Source organism: Palaemon carinicauda, chromosome 20, assembly GCF_036898095.1.
Source record: "Palaemon carinicauda isolate YSFRI2023 chromosome 20, ASM3689809v2, whole genome shotgun sequence".
Classification (NCBI taxonomy): domain Eukaryota; kingdom Metazoa; phylum Arthropoda; class Malacostraca; order Decapoda; family Palaemonidae; genus Palaemon; species Palaemon carinicauda.
In genome coordinates, this window is record NC_090744.1 from 113,308,900 (window position 1) to 113,332,244 (window position 23,345).

Consider the following 23,345-nt stretch of genomic DNA (forward strand, 5'->3'; position numbering starts at 1 on the left):
TTTTAAATAATTACATCACGTTTGTAAAATAATTACATACCAATTATATCACGTTTGTAGAATAATTACATGACAATTATATCACGTTTTTGAAATAATTACATCATGTTTGTAGAATAATTACAAGACAATTACATCACGTTTTTAAAATGATTACATCACGTTTGTAAAATAATTACATACCAATTATATCACGTTTGTAGAATAATTACATGACAATTATATCACGTTTTTAAAATAATTACATCATGTTTGTAGAATAATTACAAGACAATTACATCACGTTTTTAAAATGATTACATCACGTTTGTAAAATAATCACATGCCAATTATATCACGTTTGTAGAATAATTACATCATGTTCGTAAAATAATTATATCACAATTGTAGAAAAATACTTCAAATTACATCACGTTTGTTAAATCTTTTCATCACAATTACATCGCATTTGTAATATAATTACATGACAATTATATCGAGTTTGTAAAATAATTGCATCCCGTTTGTAAAAGAATTACATCACACGTTTGTAAAATAATTACATCACGATTACATCACTTTTGTAAGAGAATTATACTTAAATTACATCATTTTTTTAAAAGAATTACATCACGATTACATCACGTTTGTAGAATAATTACATCACAATTACATCACGTTTGTAAAAGAATTAAATCACATTTATATTACGTTTTTAAAAGAATTACATCACAATTACATCGCGTTTGTAAAAGAATTACATCACGATTACATCACGATTGTAGAATAATTACATTACAATTACATCACGTTTGTAAAAGAATCAAATCACAATTATATAACGTTTTTAAAAGAATTAAATCACAATTATATAACGTTTTTAAAAGAATTACATCACGTTTGTAAAAGAATTACATCACGATTACATCACGATTGTAAAATAATTACATTACAATTACATCACGTTTGTAAAAGAATTACTGAATGAATTTTAACCAAGATTGCAAATTGAAAACATTCAAATGCTTTGGTTTAAATCTGTTTTCGAAAACGGATTATATTGGCTTAAAAAAATAGAAGTTTTCTAAATGGAAGTTTCCAAAAGAAACTTATTTCAGTAAACTGATTATGTCAAATATATAACTTTCAAAAAATAATATAATGTTTTTCTAGCGAAAATTCATTTGAAAATATCAACATTGGTTGGTAAATGTAAGTTTAATTCAATATCTTCGATTAACATTTATTTTTTCATATATACACACACATGTAGATAGATCGATAGATAGATAGATAGATGGATTGGCAATACGACCTACTAACCACATATATAATCAGCCCACCCAAGCTAGGACCAGGTATGGCCAGTCAGTGGCTACTGATGACTCAGTATGTAGACCTAGGGACTCCCCAACACCGTTCCCTGGCCCCCATCCATAGGCCTACACACAGGGAGCTATTTTCAGCACATATTTCAGCCAAGTGTCCAATTGGTACTATTAGACCTATTGTTATTAGGCCTACCACTGTTAAAATAGGCCTATACCAATATAGGACGAAAATGACTGGCCAATGACACGAGAGACTGATTGATGTTTAGTTTGTTGACATGTCGACAAAGTACTTTATTGGATCCGTCAATATTACGAATTGAAAATTTACTGACGCTGATATTCATGAAAGAAATTATCAATGACGTTACTACTCTCTCTCTCTCTCTCTCTCTCTCTCTCTCTCTCTCCTCTCTCTCTCTCTCTCTCTCTCTCTCTCAATATATATAGGTCTACGTATATACACTGCATGTATATATATATATATATATATATACTGTATATATATATATATATAGAGAGAGAGAGAGAGAGAGAGAGAGAGAGAGAGAGAGAATATATGTGCTTTCAAAGGTTTGTTAAGAATATGTAAGTTAATCACTGAAGCCAATAGTAATTTAATAAACTAACAATCTCAGTAGCACTAGAGTTATCACAAAAAAAGGTAAACCTAAATTTTGAGAGGTCATTGAAAAGAGAATATTAGGCTGAAGTATATCTACATTGACTCATAGATACGTATCACTTGCGACACTAAAATCAGCTTAGCACATAATTCAATTTTTGGAAATGAATTATTTTGTGGTCATTGAAGTTTAGCAATGGAGTGACCAAGATATTGAGTTCAAGGGACTATTTTAACATTCATCAATTTTCTTATGGAAAATGGCATGAAATTGGTTTTCCATAATTATCTTCTCTCAGATCTTAACTCGAAAGACATGACAACGATTCTCGGCCATATTAAATAACAGTTCAGTGAATAAACACAATACGCAGCTCAGACCTATCACTATAGCATCTTGCTTTTCCAATTAGGGTTGTAGCTTGGATAGTAATAATAATAATAATAACTGATGACTTACCATGTTGGTGGGAAATTCGGTGTTTTGTGTTGCACGAGACTGACTGAAGCTAACACAAGAGCGCCAGTGAGAGGATGCTTACAGGACCTCCACTATATATCGCCTCCGTTTACAGCCGTTACAAACCGATAGGCATCTGTAACACACAAACACACACACACAGACACACAGACACACACACACACACACATACTCCTGCTCGTCCTCCCCCACATTCTCCGATATCTCCTGGATTCCATCCTTTTCACCTGTTTGCTCTTCAGGAACCGACGACTTGAGGACGCTGCCACGTGATTGGTCGAGCTGCTGCAATGGACCAATGGCGGACGAGGAGTCGCCGTTAAGGTGAAAGACGCATAAAAGATTGTTTAGATTTCATCAACTAATCCTTCTCTCTCTCTCTCTCTCTCTCTCTCTCTCTCTCTCTCTCTCTCTCTCTAGAAATGCTGTATTCATGCTCGTTTCTTGGCACGACCATTGTCCTAATACTTTTTTTTTTCTTATCCTCAATCAAAGCGTAACTTCCTTAAACCAAATGGACAAATTAAATCCGCTCGGAACGTTCTTGCGAGCTCGCGAGAACACGTGAACGTTACTAAAGCCGCAAGCATGGGCCAAGCAAGACAAAGTTCGATTACGTAATGTGTTCCAGCGAGTTGCTCTCTACAAGCAATAGGAAACTATATTTCATCTTCTGTCTTGGGATATTTCAATAATGATCTAAAGAATAAGAATTATTCGAAGCAAATATTAATCATAAAATAAGAGAAAACGAGGAACTGGTTGAAATGAGTCTAGCTGTTTTCCTTATGTCAGACTTTCCCAATCTAAAAATGCTCACTTCTTTCGACCTCAAAGTAAAACAAGAAAAGAAACAAAACGAGAATGAATGACAGAGAGACCGTTAATTTAAATTAGGTCGAATCCTTAACTGTAGTTTCATGATCCCGTTGAGAAATACTCGACATTTCGTTGGGTATTACGACACAGGTCTCTCGGGCTCATCTCCTGAGATCGTCAGCCTATCAGATCTAACGGTTTATCTTTCTCTGGGTTCTGATTGGTCAGTGGACGTCGCTGTCTTGTGTTAAAATATTAAGTCTCGTTACACATTCAAAGATTTCATTCAACATTCGGGGTACTCAGCCAAAGAAGTTTTGTCACGAAAAGAATAATTTCTTGTGGACGAGGATTAGTACATAAATTTGAATATACAGCATATATATACAGTATATATATATATATATATATATGTATATATATATATATATATATACAAATATATATATATATATATATAGTATATGTATATATATATATATATATATACTGTATATATATATGTATATATATACATATATATATATATATATATATGTATATATATACATATTTATATATATGTGTATATATATATATATATATATATATCAATAGTAATCCTACAATTATTATTATTATTATTATTATTATTATCATTATTATTATTATTATTATTATTATTATTATCATTATTCTAAGCTACAACCCAAGTCGGAAAAGCAGGATGTTATAAGCCCAAGGGTTCCAAGAGAGAAAAATAGCCCAGTGAGAAAAAGAAATAAGAAACTGAATAAACTAACTATACATGAAAAGTAATGAATAATTAATATAAAATATCTTAAGATCAGTAACAACATTTAAATACATCTGTCATATGTAAACTATGAAGTGAGACTTATGTCAGCCTGTTCAACATAAAAACATTCGCTGCGAGTTTGAACTTCTGAAGTTCCACCGATTGAACTAGCCGATTAGGGAAAAAATTCCATAATCTGGTTATGGCTGGAATTAAACCTATAGAAAAAAATTTTCATATCGATCATTAAGATAAAAAAAGCAGGATGCTATAAGCCCAAGGGCTCCATCAGGGAAAATAGTCCAATGAGGGAAGGAAATAAGGAAACAGACTTAATTTAGGAATGTCCTTCTCCTAGAAGAGCTGCTCATCATAGTTAGAGTTTCTTTTACCCTTATTATTATTATTATTATTATTATTATTATTATTATTATTATTACTTGCTAAGCTATAACCCTAGTTGGAAAAGCAAGATGCTATAAGCCCAGGGGCTCCAACAGGGAAAATAGCCCAGTGAGGAAAGGAAACAAGGAAATAAACGAATTAATTAACAATTAAAATTAAATATTGAAGAATAGTAACAACAATTACAATAAATATTTCATAATGAATCTATAAAAATTTCAACAAAATAAGAGGAAGATAAATAAGATAAATAGTGTGCGTGACTGTACCCTCAAGCAAGAGAACTCTAGCCGAAAAAAAAGTGGAAGACCAGGGTACAGAAGCTATAGCACTACCCAAGACTAGAGAACAATGGTTTGATTTTGGAGTGTTCTTCTCCTAGAAGAGATGCTTACCATAGCTAGAGAGTCTCTTCTACCCTTACCAAGAGGAAAGTAGCCAGTGAACAATTAGAGTGCAGTGGTTAAACCCTTAAGTGAAAAAGAATGTCTGTTTTTTTAATGCTGTCAGGTGTATGAGGAAAAAGGATAACGGATTAACAATAGCCCAGACTATTCGGAATACGTGTAGGCAAAGTAAAAATGAGACGTAACCAATGAGGAGCTCAACGAGGTACAGTTAACTTCTTTAGTTCTGGTACACTTCATAAGAAGCAAAGGAGACGCCAGTGTACCGGAATTAATGAAGCCAACTGTACTATATATATATATATATATATATATATATACACACACACACATATATATATATATATATATATATCTTCCTTAGTGGAGATACCTTAACGTGATGAAAAAGTTTGTGTATCGCCATGATCAGCAAAGGTATACTAGTCAGGCCACCCATACTAGGTTGGTTTGCTGTGAGCGATCAGACGAAAGTCTCCGATCATCAGCAACCCGCACTGGTCAGCGTGGTGATTAAAAATGGCTAAACCTCGGACATGAATAAGGACATGTCTGAGGCTTTTGTCCTGCAGTCGACCAGAAAAAGCTGCATTTTTTTGTTGTTGTTGTTGTTATTGTATATTGTATATACATGCGTGTATATTCCATGTATGTAAATGTAATTACATTCCTACGTATATATTTTTGATACATACACACACATACACGTGCACATACATACACACACACACACACACACACACACATATATATATATATATATATACCATCATCTCCTCCTACGCCTATTGACGCAAAGGGCCTCATATATATATATATATATATATATACATATGATAAATTTTGCACATTTTTACGTGTTTTTCTTATTCAAATAAGCCATATATTGTCTTTGTGTGATTTCGCCTGAGGCTCTGATCCCGAGGTCGTTAAGAGAATCCAGACATTAATGTATCAAAAATATATATGGCTTATTTGAATATATATATATATATATATATATACAAATGTATACTGTATATATATATATATATATATATATATATATATATATATATATATATATATATATATATATATATATATATATATATGTGTGTGTGTGTGTGTGTATGTATGTGCACGTGTATGTGTGTGTATGTATCAAAAATATATACGTAGGAATGTAATTACATTTACATACATGGAATATACACGCATGTATATACAATATACAATAACAACAACAACAACAAAAAAATGCAGCTTTTTCTGGTCGACTGCAGGACAAAAGCCTCAGACATGTCCTTATTCATGTCCGAGGTTTAGCCATTTTTAATCACCACGCTGACCAGTGCGGGTTGCTGATGATCGGAGACTTTCGTCTGATCGCTCACAGCAAACCAACCTAGTATGGGTGGCCTGACTAGTATACCTTTGCTGATCATGGCGATACACAAACTTTTTCATCACGTTAAGGTATCTCTACTAAGGAAGATATATATATATATATATATATATATATATATATATATGTGTGTGTGTATATATAAATATATATATACATATATATATATATATATACACACATATATATAGTACAGTTGGCTTCATTAATTCCGGTACACTGGCGTCTCCTTTGCTTCTTATGAAGAGAACCAGTATGTATATATATATATATATATATATATATATATATATATATATATATATATATATATATATATATATATATATATAAATATATATATATATACATATATATGTGTGTGTGTTTGTGTGTGTATGTATGTATACATATATACTTTTAAATATTTGTTAAGTCAATTTCAACTAAAGAGTTAGAGAGGTGACGAATTTGAATGTAAGAAGGTAGGTACACTTGAATAAAACTAGAGTGGAAGTGTCCGGAAGACAACGGAGAGGTACGATTGTGATATTGTTACTGATTTGGCGTCTGGTTTGAAAGGTTTAAAGGCCACTCATGAATGGCAAAGGCAAGGGACTGTTACATTGTCCTATCAAGCAGGACAATGCCTTTGAGACTGACCATATTACATATTATCAGCGCCTAAGGAGGGCCAGGTAATGGCTGCTGATGACTCAGCATATAGACCTATAGGATCCCCCTAACACCCCATCCTTAGCTCACAAGGATAATGAGGTTGCCGCGACCAAAGGAACTAACGAGTCTGAGCGAGAATCGAACCCCAGTCTGGCAATCACCAGGCAATGACGCTACCTCCAGGCCACCACAGCAAAGTCTCTGAGTAATGAAGACTCTAACGAAGTTGGAAGGAGGTTATGTTTTACTCTCTGTTTGTGTGAGTGTTTGTTTGTTTGTGGACAGCTTCCTGGCCACAATTTTAATCGTAATGAAACTTGCAGGGCTTAACTGTTATTCAAAAAGCTTGAAATTATTAAATTTTGGAAGGTCAAGGTCAAAGGTCAAGGTCACGGTCGAGCAAAATGTCCAATTCACGTAATCAGCCATAAGTTTGGACATTGTTGTCACAGAGACTTCAAACTTGGTTCATGTATGAGTGTATGATAATCCACGCCAATTAGTAAATGTTAAGGTCAAAGGTCCAGGTCAAGGTCGAGCAAAAGGTCAAGAAATGAGCTGCCCGCCGGAGGTCTACGTTCTACTAAGTGCCCGCTAGTTTTTATTATTATTATTATTATTATTATTATTATTATTATTATTGCTGTTGTTGTTGTTATTATTATTATTATTATTATTATTGCTGTTGTTGTTGTTATTATTATCATTATTATTATTATTATTATTATTATTATTATTATCAGCTGACCTACAATCCATTCATGGCAATAGAAAGGTTTTAATTGATTATTCAAAGATTATGTTTTCAATTGTAATGAATAATATAAAAAGAAAAATAGGGTATTCAGAAAATAGATTAGGTAAAAACAGATCTTACCATTTCGACTAAAAAACTGGAGAAGAAGAGTACTGAAAAACAAATTGGCGGTTTTTTTATATTTTAGGTGATATTTCCTCTCCTATATTGCAATTAAATAATTGATTAATTTATTAATTAATTAAGTATTAATGAGAGAAAAAATATGAACTTTTCCATATCTATAAACCATGCAGGATTCAAAATGTGTGAGGTGTAGAGACAAATTTTTCCATACGTGAAAAGATAATCTAAGAGATTAAAGATGGTTTGATCACATGGAGAGAATGGGGAATGATATGGTGTTGAAAGACGGTTATTAATATCCTGGAGGTGAGTGAATGGATTGAAGTTAGAGATGTAAATTTTTGATGGGTGATATGATGATAATAAATTCTATATGGAGAAATTGACTTTGAATAATATTTCGGAGCGGTGGTTCGTCTTTGAATCAGTGCTTGAAAGATGAAAGTAGATTTTTTGTTTGTCTCTAGAACCAGCTCTTAAAAGACACTCCTTGATAGTAGTAATGGTAGTAATAGTAGTAACAGTAGCAGTACTATCATCATCATCTCATCATTATCTCCTCCTACGCCTATTGACGCAAAGGGCCTCGGTTAGATTTCGCCAGTCGTCTCTATCTTGAGCTTTTGAATCAATACTTCTCCATTCATCATCTCCTTCCCGCTTCATAATCCTCAGCCATGTAAGCCTGGGTCTTCCAACTCTTCTAGTGCCTTGTGGAGCCCAGTTGAAAGTTTGGTGAACTAATCTCTCTTGAGCAGTACTATAGATAATGACAATTATTTTGTACTGTTAGGATGAAGATATCGAGTTACTTCATGGATCAATAGTTGCCTAAAATATGTTGTTCTTGTAATATGTTGTTCTTGTTCTTGTTCTTGATTGCCTGACCCTTGTGGCCAAAAACAAGGTATTGCAATTCTATAGCGTGTAGGTTTAAAGGTTTAAAGGCCACTCATGAATGGCAGCGGCAAGGGACAGTGACATCGCCCTATCAAGCAGGACAGTGCCCTAGAGACTGACCATATATACATATGATCAGCGCCCAAGCCCCCTCTCCACCCAACCTAGGACCGAGGAGGGCCAGGCAATGGCTGCTGATGACTCAGCAGATAGATCTATAGGTTCCCCTAAAACCTCCCCATTCTTAGCTTACAAGGATGGTGAGGTTGGAGCGACCAAAGGAACTAACAAGACTGAGCGGGACTCGAACCCCAGTTTGATATTCACCAGGCATGGACGCTATCTCCAGGCCAACATAATCTTTTGAAAGTGTTGAGACTATTTTGATTCGAAGGTGAATAAAGGATAAAATAGCATTCTTTATTTATTTGTCAGTCAAATAATGTTTTTGAAGAAGAAGAAGAAGTTCACTTTGAGTAACTTATTGCTCTAAAGTATACCAAACACGCCTCTTGAAAAGAGGCAGATTATATGATCATAGAGCTGCTTTAAGTGGCAGTTCATACCAAGAGAATAAATGTCTTTCGAGTCAGTTTCTATCAAAGTAATAAAACTTTGCACAATAAAGACACCTTTTAGAAGTATTAACGATGACTTGTACTTACAGTGTAAGTGAAGGTGTAAGTGAAGGTGTAAGTATGGAAAGTGTACTGACAGTGTAAGTAAAAGTGTAAGTATGAGAAGTATACTTACAGTGTAAGTGAAGGTGAAAGTGAAGGTGTAAGTATGGGAAGTGTACTTACAGTGTAAATGAAGGAGTAAATATGGGAAGTGTACTTACAGTGTAAATGAAGGTGTAAGTATGGGAAGCGTGCTTACAGTGTAAGAGAAAGTGTAAGTATGGGAAGTGTACTTACAGTGTAAATGAAGGTGTAAGTATGGGAAGCGTGCTTACAGTGTAAATGAAGGTGTAAGTATGGGAAGTGTACTTACAGTGTAAATGAAGGTGTAAGTATGGGAAGCGTACTTACAGTGTAAGAGAAAGTGTAAGTATGGGAAGTGTACTTACAGTGAAAATGAAGGTGTAAGTATGGGAGATGCCTTAGGCCCTACATTTGCTGAGTTTTACATGTGTAACTATAGGCAATTTTTTTTGGTGAGGTAAATTTGTACCGACTCGCAAGGGTGCCCTTTTAGCTCGGAAAAGTTTCCTGATCGCTGATCGGTTGAACAAGATAATTCTAACCAATCAGAGAACAGGAAACTTTTTCAGAATTGAAAGAACACCGCTTTGAGTCGGTGTAAATGCGCCCCATTAGAAAAAATTAAGTATAGGAGATTGCGATGTTTGGCAACAACCTTCTTTTAAAACCTTTTATGTTTATTCAGTATGTATACGATTGTTTTACTGTTGAAGAAAACTCTATCTTATGGTTGAAATCCAAATTTCCCCCCATCCGAAATTCCTCCCCGGGGGAAATATGGCCCAGGATATATATCCCCGCGGGGGAACTTTGTCCCAGGATAATATTCACCCCTCTGGGCCAAGATTCCCCCTTTGCTTGGTGGAAGTAACCATTATTTTCTTTTTTTTTCGTTTGCCATGGAAATCAAATTCAATGGGATTTCATAGAAAAGCTGCACAAATTGCAAGACAATGAAAGGTTACATTTAGGCAATAAATTGAGGTCACAAAATATTGCTTGGATCAAAGAGAACAATGAAATATTGCTTAGAAAACAAGCTTGCCGTTTTCGAAGGATGCGAGGGAACAATCAAATTCTTTAGTATATATATCCTTAATTCAAGAAATTTGTGCAGACGTAACTTTAAATCTCCAATTGCAAAAAAAAAAAAAAAAAAAAATGCCTGTTTGTTTATCCAGGTACGATGGGTCGTTTGCGACCCCGAGCGTCAAAAAAAAACAGGTTTTTTTCACGTGACTCACCCCCGTGACTGAATTTGTGGGTGATCGACCTGCAGGAGGTGTCTCCCCTACACGCTCTAGTAGTGTCCAGATGTGCATTGCTGTAGCTGTACTCCTTCCCCGATTTCTGAGACGCGTCGGGGTCGAGCGCGACCGAGTTTACCCTTCTAAGGTAGTTTGCATAATTATCAAAGTTATTACGTATTATGAAATTGTCGTAGAATGGTGCAACTTGTATAGGTTATCAGTTGTGGAAAGTCTTGGTGGATTGTTTGGCTACCATGTGCATGATTTTTTTTTTAGTTAAAATGTCGTTCATCACCACGAGGACCATTTTACCGCGAGTGCCCCTTTTTCATTTTTTTTTCATTTTTTTGCCAAGTCATTTTTCCGTAAGATATTGCCAAATAGTGTCGTAAAACTTTTGCTTGTTTAGTGTTGGAAAGTGTGTCTAGATGATCTGGCTACCCATGCGTGACTTTGTTTTTGTCAGATACGACGTAGTTATTGGTATATTGGGTATTTAACTGCGGTTACCAATTTCTGTTTTTTTTCAATATTTGTAAAAATTACTACGTAGTAAGGAATTGCCGTATATTATTCATTTTTTTTTCATGTTTATGTGTTAGAAAGTGTGCCTTGATGGTTGGGCTAACACGTGCATGTCTTTTTTTTTATCTGAGATGCCGTATATTAGAATGTCGGGCATTTTACCGCGAGTGCCCCTTTTTCATTTTTTGCATTTTTTTGCCAAGTCATTTTTCCGTAAGATATTGCCAAATAGTGTCGTAAAACTTTTGCTTTTTTAGTGTTGGAAAGTGTGTCTAGATGATCTGGCTACCCATGCGTGATTTTGTTTTTGTCAGATATGACGTAGTTATTGGTATATTGGGTATTTAACTGCGGTTGCCAATTTCTGTTTTTTTTTCAATATTTGTAAAAATTTACTACGTAGTAAGGAATTGCCGTATATTATTGATTTTTTTTTCATGTTTATGTGTTAGAAAGTGTGCCTTGGTGGTTGGGCTAACACGTGCATGTCTTTTTTTTTTTATCTGAGATGCCGTATATTAGAATGTTGGGCGTTTTTCCGCGAGTGCCCCTTTTTATTTGTTTTACATATTTTTGCTTAGTCATGTTACCGTAAGGAATTGGCAAGTAGTGTCGCAAAACTTATATTTTCATAGTGTTGGAAAGTGTTTCTAGATGATCTGGCTACCCATGCCTATTTTTTTTTAGCCAGATATGGCGTATATATAAGTATGTGTTCGATTTTCCTGTGATTGCCATTTTTTCGTTTTTTCCCATTTCTTTCAAAATTACTACGTACTAAGGAACTATCACAGAGTAATGATTCATTTATATGTTTATTTGTCGGAAAATGTGCCTTGATGGTTTGCCTAGCACGTGGCTGAAATTTTTTTTTTCTGAAATGCCATATATTAGAATGGCCATTTTTCCACGAGTGCCCCTTTTTATTTGTTTTGTATTTTTTTGCTTAGTCATGTTACCGTAAGGAATTGGCAAGTAGTGTTGCAAAACTTATAATTTTATAGTGTTGGAAAGTGTTTCTAGATGATCTGGCTACCCATGCCCATCTTTTTTTTTAGCCAGATATGGCGTATATATAGGTATGTGTTCGATTTTCCTGTGATTGCCATTTTTTCGTTTTTTCCCATTTCTTTCAAAATTACTACGTACTAAGGAACTATCACAGAGTAATGATTCATTTATATGTTTATTTGTCGGAAAATGTGCCTTGATGGTTTGCCTAGCACGTGGCTGAATTTTTTTTTTTTCTGAAATGCCGTATATTAGAATGTTAGCCATTTTTCCGCGAGTGCCCCTTTTTATTTGTTTTGCATTTTTTTGCTTAGTCATGTTACCGTAAGGAATTGGCAAGTAGTGTCGCAAAACTTATATTTCTATAGTGTTGGAAAGTGTTTCTAGATGATCTGGCTACCCATGCCTATCTTTTTTTTAGCCAGATATGGCGTATATATAGGTATGTGTTCGATTTTCCGGTGATTGCCATATTTTCGTTTTTTCCCAATTCTTTCAAAATTACTACGTACTAAGGAACTATCACAGAGTAATGATTCCTCTAGATGTTTATTTTTCGGAAAATTTTGTTTACTTCTTTTTTGATTGAATATCATCAAATTTTTTTAGCTAAAATAATATATTGTTTTACATTTTTTTTTTTTTTCGATTTTATTTCCCTTCAAAAAAAAATTTTTTGGGTCAGAATTTTAATTTTATAGTCGTAAAATAATCGACAATTATCCAGCAACCCACCATACAATTTTTATGCATATCCAATAATAATTAGATTAGTAAATAACACCTTGAAATTGACATACCCTTCCTACATTTCAAGTGGCAGATTAGGGAGTCTGAGTCAGTGTGGTTGGCGGCCATTTTGTGGACATATCCGAAGCGTAAGCTGCCCTATCTATATATATTCTTGTTCCCTATAGAATTTGTGATATTTTGGTATATTTTTACCTGCATAAATATCATATTATATATTAAATATATGTATTTTTTTACGAAATTTCTAAGTACTCAAAAAATTACCTCTAGATATGGCCCCTGATATAAATGTAATTTACCAAATAATGAAGATTTTTTTACATATTTCTATTTTAGGATAACATATGTTTATTCCCTAAAAAAATTAGCCACTTCCTATTTCATTTGGGTACCCAAAAAAATTCATGAAATTTGGACAAATTTTTTTGGCCAAAAAAAGTTACCCTTTTTTTCTCATTTCAGATCTTCACCTCCATGGGTCTGACTTCATCCAAAATACATCAAGATGTGTCCTAAACATTCAAGAATCAATTCCTAAAAGGATTTGTGTATATATGTATAAACTTTTTTTTTATGAATTTTTATGTCAGGTCTTTTTTTTTTCTACTTAATTTTTTAAAATATTTATAATAAATAGTTTTTCTGCAGATGAGTAGTATTTATCTTTACAGTTGTTTTAAGCATTCATTGAAGTTTTTTTTGGCAAAAGAAAAAAGGAGGTTACTGCAAAACCTGATTTTTCAAGAATTTTTTTTGGCGTCGGGGTCGTTCGCGTCCGAGTATACCCTTAAAGGGGTGTCCGAGGAGCGTACCTATCCAGGGTTAAAGAATTTATGATGAAGGCTGATATTGGGATAGTTCAAGGGGTTGTGACCTGGGAAGAGGGTCCGGGGGCTTGCCCCCAGCTAGGGGCTGTGACCTGGGAAGGGGGTACGGGGGCTTGCCCCCGGCTAGGGGTTGGGACCTGGGAACTACTAGGTTAGGTTAGGTGGATTTGTTAGGTTCTGTACCCTTCTACAAATCTCAAATGTGTTAAATAATCATGTTTGGCCTATGTTCAGCCACTTACATGATCCATATGTTTTACCAACTGGTTATATTGTTCTTATTTAGCATTTCTGGCCATTATTATTGCTGTAAATCACTCGTTTATGACATTTCCCTACCCTGAAAACCACGGTTTCCCACTCGGTTTCCCCATAATCTCTGGTAACACAACTGAATTGGTATCATCTCCTTTCTCATCCAGTGCTTCTTAGCATCAAGTGTACTTTCTATTTCGTGCTGGACAGTACGAAAGAAGAGTAAGGTTTTCACTAATTATATATATATATATATATATATACATATATATATATATATATATATATATATATATATATATATATATATCCTAATGTTTTGTCAAACTTACCGTTGATTATTTAATTCATCAAAATAGTTTCTCTGTAAGGGAGGGTGGGGGAGAATTGGCCTAGGGGGGGAAAATATCCTAGGGCTGAAATTCCCCCCGGGGGAATAACAGCCCGGGCTGCTTTTCCCGGGGGGAAAATCGATCCTAGGCTAATTTTCCCGGGGGGAATTTCAGTCAGGGGGGAAAATTTCCTGCTACACCGGTATTAAAATTCACTTAGAAGGAAATAAGAAATTCTTTGACATGATTCATTTATATGTTAAAATTTCCTCTACTTTACTTTGCTCTCGTATCCACGTTCCTCTTTTTCAGTTTCTTAGTTTTATTCCTATCGTTATTCTTTCCATTGCTGTTTGAGTTGTAACTAGCTTATGTTCTAAGGCTTGTATATATACATATATATATATATATATATATATATATATATATGTATATATATGAATATATATATATATATATATATATATATATATATATATATATAACTTTATATATATATATATACATATATATATACATATATATATATATATATATATATATATATATATGAATATATATTAATATATATATATATATATATATATATATATATATATATGCGATACACCATATGTACAATCGGAGATATTTCATATGCTCACGCAAACTGGGTCAATAAAAAAACACGTTACAGATTTCCATAGTAAGACTACTAGATCGACAAAAATGAAAAAAATAAAAAATAGGTACTTGGTTGGCCAGGCCACCAGCCACCCGTTGAGATACTACTGCTAGAGAGTTATTGGGTCCTTTGACTGGCCAGACAGTACTACATTGGATCCCTCTCTCTGGTTACGGTTAATTTTTCCTTCGCCTACACATACAAATAGTCTGGCCTATTCTTTTCACACTCCCCTCTATCCTCACACACCTGACAACACTGAGATTACCAAACATATCTTCTTCGCTCAAAGGGTTAACTACTGCACTGTAATTATTCAATAGCTACTTTCCTCTTGGTAAGGGTAGAAAAGACTCTCCAGCCATGGTAAGCAGCTCTTCTAGGAGAAGGACACTCCAAAATTAACCCATTGTTCTCTAGTCTTGTGTAGTGCTATAACCTTTGTATTATGGTCTTCCACTTTCTTGAGGTAGAGTTCTCTTGATTGAGGGTACAGTTGGGCACACTATTCCATCTTATTTCTCTTCCTCTTGCTTTTTTAAATTGTTATAGCTTATATATGAACGATATACTTAAAATATTTTATTTTTAATTGTTTATTACTTCTCTTGTAGTTTATCTATTTCCCTATTTTCTTTCCTCACTAGACTGTTTTTCCCTGTTGGAGCCATTGGGATTATAGCATCTTGCTTTTCCAACTAGGATTGTAGTTAACTAATAATAATAATAATAATAATAATAATAATAATAATAATAATAATAATAATAATAATAAGGGGAGATCCAGTGAGGTTTTGGGGTGACCTTGATAAAGTTGTTTATGTTAATTTTAATAATAATGAATTTAATAATTTTAATAATTATATTGATTTTAATGATAATAGTAATTTTGATAATTTTAATAATAATAGTAGTGATTTTACAGCACTAATATATGATCCTGTTTATGTTAATTTTAATAATAATATTGATTATAAGAATTTTAATGATAATAGTATCTTTATTAATTTTAGTAATGATATCAATTTTGATTATTTTCATTATGATATTAATTTTAATAATAATAGTAATATTAATAATTTCAATAACAACAAGAGCAATCAGAGATTTCTGACCTCTACCAAAGGATGGCGTTGACAAAAAAAAAAATAAAAAAAAAATAAAATAAATAAAAAAAAAAAATTCAAATTCGGGTTTAGAATCCAGATCCGGAACTAGATATCTCCAAAAGTTAATTGAGTCGTCTATGGCCTAAGATTTAACTAAGGTGGGAAATTTCGTTAAAATCCGTCAATTTATTTTGAAATCTTTAAAATTGTGAAAATGCAAATCCGGATCTAGTATCCGGATCCGGATACGGATCATCTCCAAAATTTAATGGAGTCGTCCATGACTTAAGATTTATCAGTGGTGAAAATTTCGTCAAAATCCATTGAGTAGTTTTGACGAAATCCTGTCCACAGTCACACATATAAATCGTGTCCTCAGACACACCGACTCGAAAATATAGCCTCCCTGGCGGAGGTCATCATCGTCTCCTCCTACGCCTATTGACGCAAAGGGCCTCAGTTAGATTTCTCCAGTCACCTCTATCTTGAGATTTTAAATCAATACTTCTCCCTTCATCATCTCTCACTTGATGCTTCGTAGTCCTCAGCCATGTAGGTCTGAGTCTTCCAACACTTCTAGTGCCTTGTGGAGCCCAGTTGAAAGTATGGTGAACTAATCTCTATTGAGGAGTGCGAAGAGCATGCCCAAACCATCTTAATCTACCCATCACCATGATCTCATCCATATATGGTACTCGAGTAATCTCTCTTATAGTCTCATTTCTAATCCTGTCCTGCCATTTAACTCCCAATATTCTTCTGAGGGCTTTGTTCTCAGATTTACAAAATCTGTTGGATATTGTTTCATTGTCATACCACGACTTATTATTATTATTATTATTATTATTATTATTATTATTATTACTATTAGCTAAGCTACAACCCTAGTTGGAAAAGCAAGATGCTATAAGCCCAAGGGCTCCAACAGGGAAAACTAGCCCAGTGAGGAAAGGATACAAATTGATATATAGTCTGATTCTTATATGTAATTTCAGGCGATTTGATTTCCAGATTTTACTAAACCTAACCTTTTTCTGATTTGATTCTTCCAATCTTTCATCAAACTCAAATTCTAACTAATAGTAATTTCACAGCACTAAAATATGAACCTTTGTGTTTTTAGTGAGGAAAAATAGCCCAGTGAGGAAAGGATACAAACTGATATAAATAGTCAGATTCTTATATGTAATTTTCAGGCGATTTGATTTCCAAATTTTACTTAACCTAGACACTGTCTGATTTGCTTTCCAGATTTTACTTAACCTAGACACTGTCTGATTTGCTTTCCAGATTTTACTTAACCTAGACACTGTCTGATTTGCTTTCCAGATTTTACTTAACCTAGACACTGTCTGATTTGCTTTCCAGATTTTACTTAACCTAGACAGTCTAATTTGCTTTCCAGATTTTATTTAACCTAACCATTGCCTGATTTACTTTTTTCAATCATTCATTAAACTCAAATTCTAAATCATAGTGATTTCACAGCACTAAAATATGAACCTTTGTGCTTTTAGTGACTAGGGAAAAATAGCCCAGTGAGGAAAGGATATAAACTGATATATAGCCTGTTTTTATATGTAATTTCAACCGATTTGATTTCCTAAGTTTGCTCAACCTAGAAACTGTCTGATTTGATTTCCAGATTTTACTTAACCTAACCATTTTCTGATTTGATTTTTTCAATCATTCATTAAACTCAAACTCTAAATCATAGTTATTTCACAGTACTAAAACATGAACCTTTGTGTGTGTGTGTTTTTTTTTTCTTTTTTTTTTTTTTTAGGTGACCTTTGTCAAGCTGTCAATATAACAACACAAAAATACGAAATAAAACAAAACTCTTTGGAAATCATTTATTTTGTAGCTCATTTTACTTCAATAAATAATGAATGACATAGAAAACGAAACTAAAACCAAAGAACAATAACATTATTCATTTCAGTTCTTCATAATGAAAAAAACGATATATAAATGCAACTCTAGAATATGAAATAAATAACTATATACGTTATTCAATCATCTGTATGTCTATAGTGATGAATGAACGAGAGAGGTGATGAATGTGGTGATGAAAGTCGACGGATGGTGATGAATCCTTCAACCGCTCATCATCTCCATGAATTCTGGAAGGAAAATAAGATGGTGAAGTTAAAACTGGCAAATGATGAGCATATTATTATTATTATTATTATTATTATTATTATTATTATTATTATTATTGTTATTATTATTATTGTTGTTGTTGTTTTTGCTATTATTATTATTATTATTATTATTATTATTATTATTATTATTATTATTATTATTATTATTATTGTTGTTGTTGTTGTTTTTGTTGTTGTTGTTATTGTTATTATTAATAGCTAAACCACAATCCTAGCTGGAAGAGCAGGAATCTGACCAACATATTATTATTATTATTATCATTATTATTATTATTATTATTATTATTATTATTATTATTATTATTATTAGCTAAGCTACCATCCTAGTTGGAAAATCAGGAATCTGACTAACATATTATTATTATTATTATTAACATTTAATGAGATATAAGTTTTCCTGCTTTATAGTACACCGAAAATACAACAGAAAACTGTTTTATTAAAAAAAAAAAAAAAGAAAAAAAAAAGAAAGAAAAAAAAAAAAAAACTTTTACGTCGTTAATTAATTATATGTATCACGGGTGACTTCAGAAACATGTCAGAATCGAGAAAAATATCATTCAGATTTAATCATAAAAGAATTACTATATTACTAAGTTACTAAATTACTGATCAGTTAAATATGAAGCATTTGACCGAACTGAAACTACGATCCATGTAAAAATGAGGTGTTTCTGCAATAAAATGATTCTTGACTTCCAGACATTTTGGATAAATATTTGTGTCGATAAATATAATAAAAGCACTTTGGATAAATTCCATAAATGACATAAAAGAAAAGTTGTCGTTGGTAAAAAGTAACATTTCAATCATTATACTGACTTCTATGCCCTCTAAAATATAGTATTTTCAAATTAATATTCATTTATTCACAACTAATATGATAAGTTGATATCATAACTGTAGCCTACACTGTTAAATAGACGTAATTTTAATCGGAAATACTCCGTAAAAATAGAACTGTTCTCAGCCGTATTTCAGTAAAATACAGGCGACCGTAATTTTTACCATATTTTGTTATTATCTTTTACGGGTTGGTATTCGTAATATCACTCTTTTACGTCATTATATCCGTTCTTAAAACGGTAAATAATTGAAAACATTTATTCCAGAATTTTTACCGATTTTAGGCAAATTTTTAATTGTACCCATGTACAGTTGGACACAGAATTTCCGGATACGTCCCGCTCTGAAGAAGTGCACCAGCCACGCCCTTACTACGCAGCGAGTTCATGCGTTTAGCCACGCCCACCACCTTTGATATTTCTTCCTAAACTATCTGTTTGGTTACTTGCTACTAAGTAAGAGTGTGACATGTTGCACATCTTCGAAGCGAGGTGTGCCAGGGACTCCTGTGTCCAGCTGTACCTACAAAACATTTCCTGCTTGGTTATAATTCCTATTCTACAGAGGTAAGCATTTCCACCCCATGATCATCCATTTCCAGATAACTCGTAGCTTTTTATCGCCTTTCTATCAAGATTGAATCTTAGTAAGAAGGTATTTTGTCATTGCTTCAACTCTAAGATGAGTCTTAAGGTATACTGACCATTTTCCTCTGCCAAATGTTTCATTTGCTTCAATCTATTGATTTACTTAAACTAAATTCAGAATATGTTTATATGTATATGTATAGAATATATATATATATATATATATATATATATATATATATATTCTTCTTTCCCACCGTTATCCTAACAGTAAGGGGTCGGTTGCCATATGCACCCTCTCCAATGCCTTCTATCAAAGGCATCCTCTTCCACCAAACCTCTTCTCTCCATATCATCCTTCACCTTATCTCGCCATCTAATTCTCTGTCCTCCCTCTTGATCTCCTCCCCCTAACACGTCCCTCCCAAGCCCTCCTCACTCCCTCCCCATCATCCATCCTCAACACATGACCACACCATCTCAGTCGTTACAACCTTATTACTTATTTAATCTTTACTACACCTGCTATTCTTCTAGTTTCATCATATATATATATATATATATATATATATATATATATATATATATATATATATATATATATATATATAAATATATATAGGTTTCTCACAAGCCCTCCTTACTCCCTCTCCACCATCCATACTCAACACATGACCAAACCAAACGCCTGCCATCTTATTTAATAATATATATATATATATATATATATATATATATATATATATATATATATATATATATATATAAATATATATATGTATATATATTTATATATATAAAAATATATATATATATATATATATATAAATATATATATATATATATATATGCATATATATATATATATATATATTATATATATAAATATATACATACAAATATATATATATATATATATATGTATATATATATATATGTATATATATATATATATATATATGTATATATATATATATATATATATGTATATATATATATATATATATATAGCTAAAAATCCCATATCCTCACCGTCGAAGTCAAGCGTTCCGGAGCCGTCCTCGTCGACTTCCTCAATGATTCCGTCCAGATCCTCAGAGGTGAGTTTGTTGTCGATCTCGGAGAGAATCTCCCTCAAGACGTCGGTGGTGATGAAGCCTTGGCCTGTGGAGGAGGGATTGGGCATGAATATGAAGGACTTTATCCCCAGATAAAGGAAAAGAATCCTTAATCCTTGCTTCTTCTACCTTGTAGAGAAGGAGTAATTTTTTTTCCATCATTTATTTAAATATAAGGAATATCATCAATTGCAATCTTGTATAATTCATATTTTGTTTATCTATAAGAGAGAGAGAGAGAGAGAGAGAGAGAGAGAGAGAGAGTGTAATAGATCCTGAACTCCAGAATTCAGTAGAGAGAGAGAGAGAGAGAGAGAGAGAGAGGTGCACACGTTCCTTATCGTAAATATGGAACGCTTCTGAGAGAGAGAGAGAGAGAGAGAGAGAGAGAGAGGGTGCACACCTTCCTTATCGTAAATATGGAACGCTTCTGAGAGAGAGAGAGAGAGAGAGAGAGAGAGAGAGAGAGAACAGTTGCTTGCCTTCCTTGTAAACATAGAATACTTCTAAAAGAGAGAGAGAGAGAGAGAGAGAGAGAGAGAGAGAGAGAGAGATAGTTGCTCACCTTCCTTGTCGTAAATACGGAAAGCTTCCTTGAGCTCAGCCTTGAGAGCTTCCTCGTCCTCCTCAATGAGGAACTTGGCCGACAGCTCAATGAACTCCTCGAACTCAATCTGGCCAGAGCCTGCAAACAAGAAGAAGCTTTGAGAAAGCTTTAAGCTTTTATTAAGCTTTGATTGAGCTTTGATTAAGCTCACGACAAACACAGTCCATTTTAATGAGCTCTTCAATGAATATACTAAGACTTAGATCGACGATACTTTTGTCTTTATGGTGTTGGAATACAAATGAATTTACATCGACGATACTTTTGTCTTTATGGTGTTGGAATACGAATGAATTTACATCGACGATACTTTTGTCTTTTTGGTGTTGGAATACGAATGAATTTACATCGACGATACTTTTGTCTTTTTGGTGTTGGAATACGAATGAATTTACATCGACGATACTTTTGTCTTTATGGTGTTGGAATACCAATGAATTTACATCGGCGATACTTCTGTCTCTATGGTGTTGGAATGCAAATGAATTTACATCGGCGATACTTCTGTCTCTATGGTGTTGGAATGCAAATGAATTTACATCGGCGATACTTCTGTCTCTATGGTGTTGGAATGCGAATGAATTTACATCGGCGATACTTCTGTCTCTATGGTGTTGGAATACAAATGAATTTACATCGACGATACTTTTGTCTTTTTGGTGTTGGAATACGAATGAATTTACATCGACGATACTTTTGTCTTTATGGTGTTGGAATGCGAATGAATTTACATCGACGATACTTTTGTCTTTATGGTGTTGGAATACGAATGAATTTACATCGGCGATACTTCTGTCTCTATGGTGTTGGAATGCAAATGAATTTACATCGGCGATACTTCTGTCTCTATGGTGTTGGAATGCAAATGAATTTACATCGGCGATACTTCTGTCTCTATGGTGTTGGAATGCGAATGAATTTACATCGGCGATACTTCTGTCTCTATGGTGTTGGAATACAAATGAATTTACATCGACGATACTTTTGTCTTTTTGGTGTTGGAATACGAATGAATTTACATCGACGATACTTTTGTCTTTATGGTGTTGGAATGCGAATGAATTTACATCGACGATACTTTTGTCTTTATGGTGTTGGAATACGAATGAATTTACATCGGCGATACTTCTGTCTCTATGGTGTTGGAATGCAAATGAATTTACATCGGCGATACTTCTGTCTCTATGGTGTTGGAATGCAAATGAATTTACATCGGCGATACTTCTGTCTCTATGGTGTTGGAATGCAAATGAATTTACATCGACGATACTTTTGTCTCTATGGTGTTGGAATGCAAATGCAAATGAATTTACATCGACGATACTTTTGTCTTTTTGGTGTTGGAATACAAATGAATTTACATCGACGATACTTTTGTCTTTATGGTGTTGGAATACAAATGAATTTAAATCGACGATACTTTTGTCTTTATGGTGTTAGGATAAAAATGAATTTACATCGACGATACTTTTGTCTTTATGGTGTTGGAATGCGAATGAATTTACATCGGCGATACTTCTGTCTCTATGGTGTTGGAATGCGAATGAATTTACATCGACGATACTTCTGTCTCTATGGTGTTGGAATGCGAATGAATTTACATCGGCGATACTTCTGTCTCTATGGTGTTGGAATGCGAATGAATTTACATCGGCGATACTTCTGTCTCTATGGTGTTGGAATGCGAATGAATTTACATCGGCGATACTTCTGTCTCTATGGTGTTGGAATGCGAATGAATTTACATCGGCGATACTTCTGTCTCTATGGTGTTGGAATGCGAATGAATTTACATCGGCGATACTTCTGTCTCTATGGTGTTGGAATGCAAATGAATTTACATCGACGATACTTCTGTCTCTATGGTGTTGGAATGCAAATGAATTTACATCGACGATACTTCTGTCTCTATGGTGTTGGAATGCAAATGAATTTAC

At 33.5% G+C, this 23,345-nt stretch overlaps 2 protein-coding genes across 2 annotated transcripts in view; both read right to left on the minus strand.

Moving 5' to 3' along the window:
- Positions 1-2,532, minus strand: part of LOC137659613 (troponin C, isotype gamma) — a 12,074-nt gene extending 9,542 nt beyond the window's left edge. The window contains exon 1 of the mRNA XM_068394459.1: positions 2,396-2,532. Coding sequence (XP_068250560.1) covers positions 2,396-2,398 — 3 coding nt within the window. The 5' untranslated portion in view covers positions 2,399-2,532. The remainder of the gene's footprint in view (positions 1-2,395) is intronic.
- A 15,392-nt stretch (positions 2,533-17,924) lies between these two features.
- Positions 17,925-21,575, minus strand: LOC137660080 (troponin C, isotype gamma-like). The gene is made up of 4 exons (XM_068394800.1): positions 21,569-21,575; positions 21,367-21,486; positions 20,716-20,847; positions 17,925-18,208 (listed from the first exon to the last, which is right to left on the minus strand). Exons 1-4 carry the CDS (start codon positions 21,573-21,575, stop codon positions 18,183-18,185), a joined length of 285 nt encoding a protein of 94 aa, XP_068250901.1. The 3' UTR covers positions 17,925-18,182.
- Between the last annotated feature and the right edge of the window lie 1,770 nt (positions 21,576-23,345).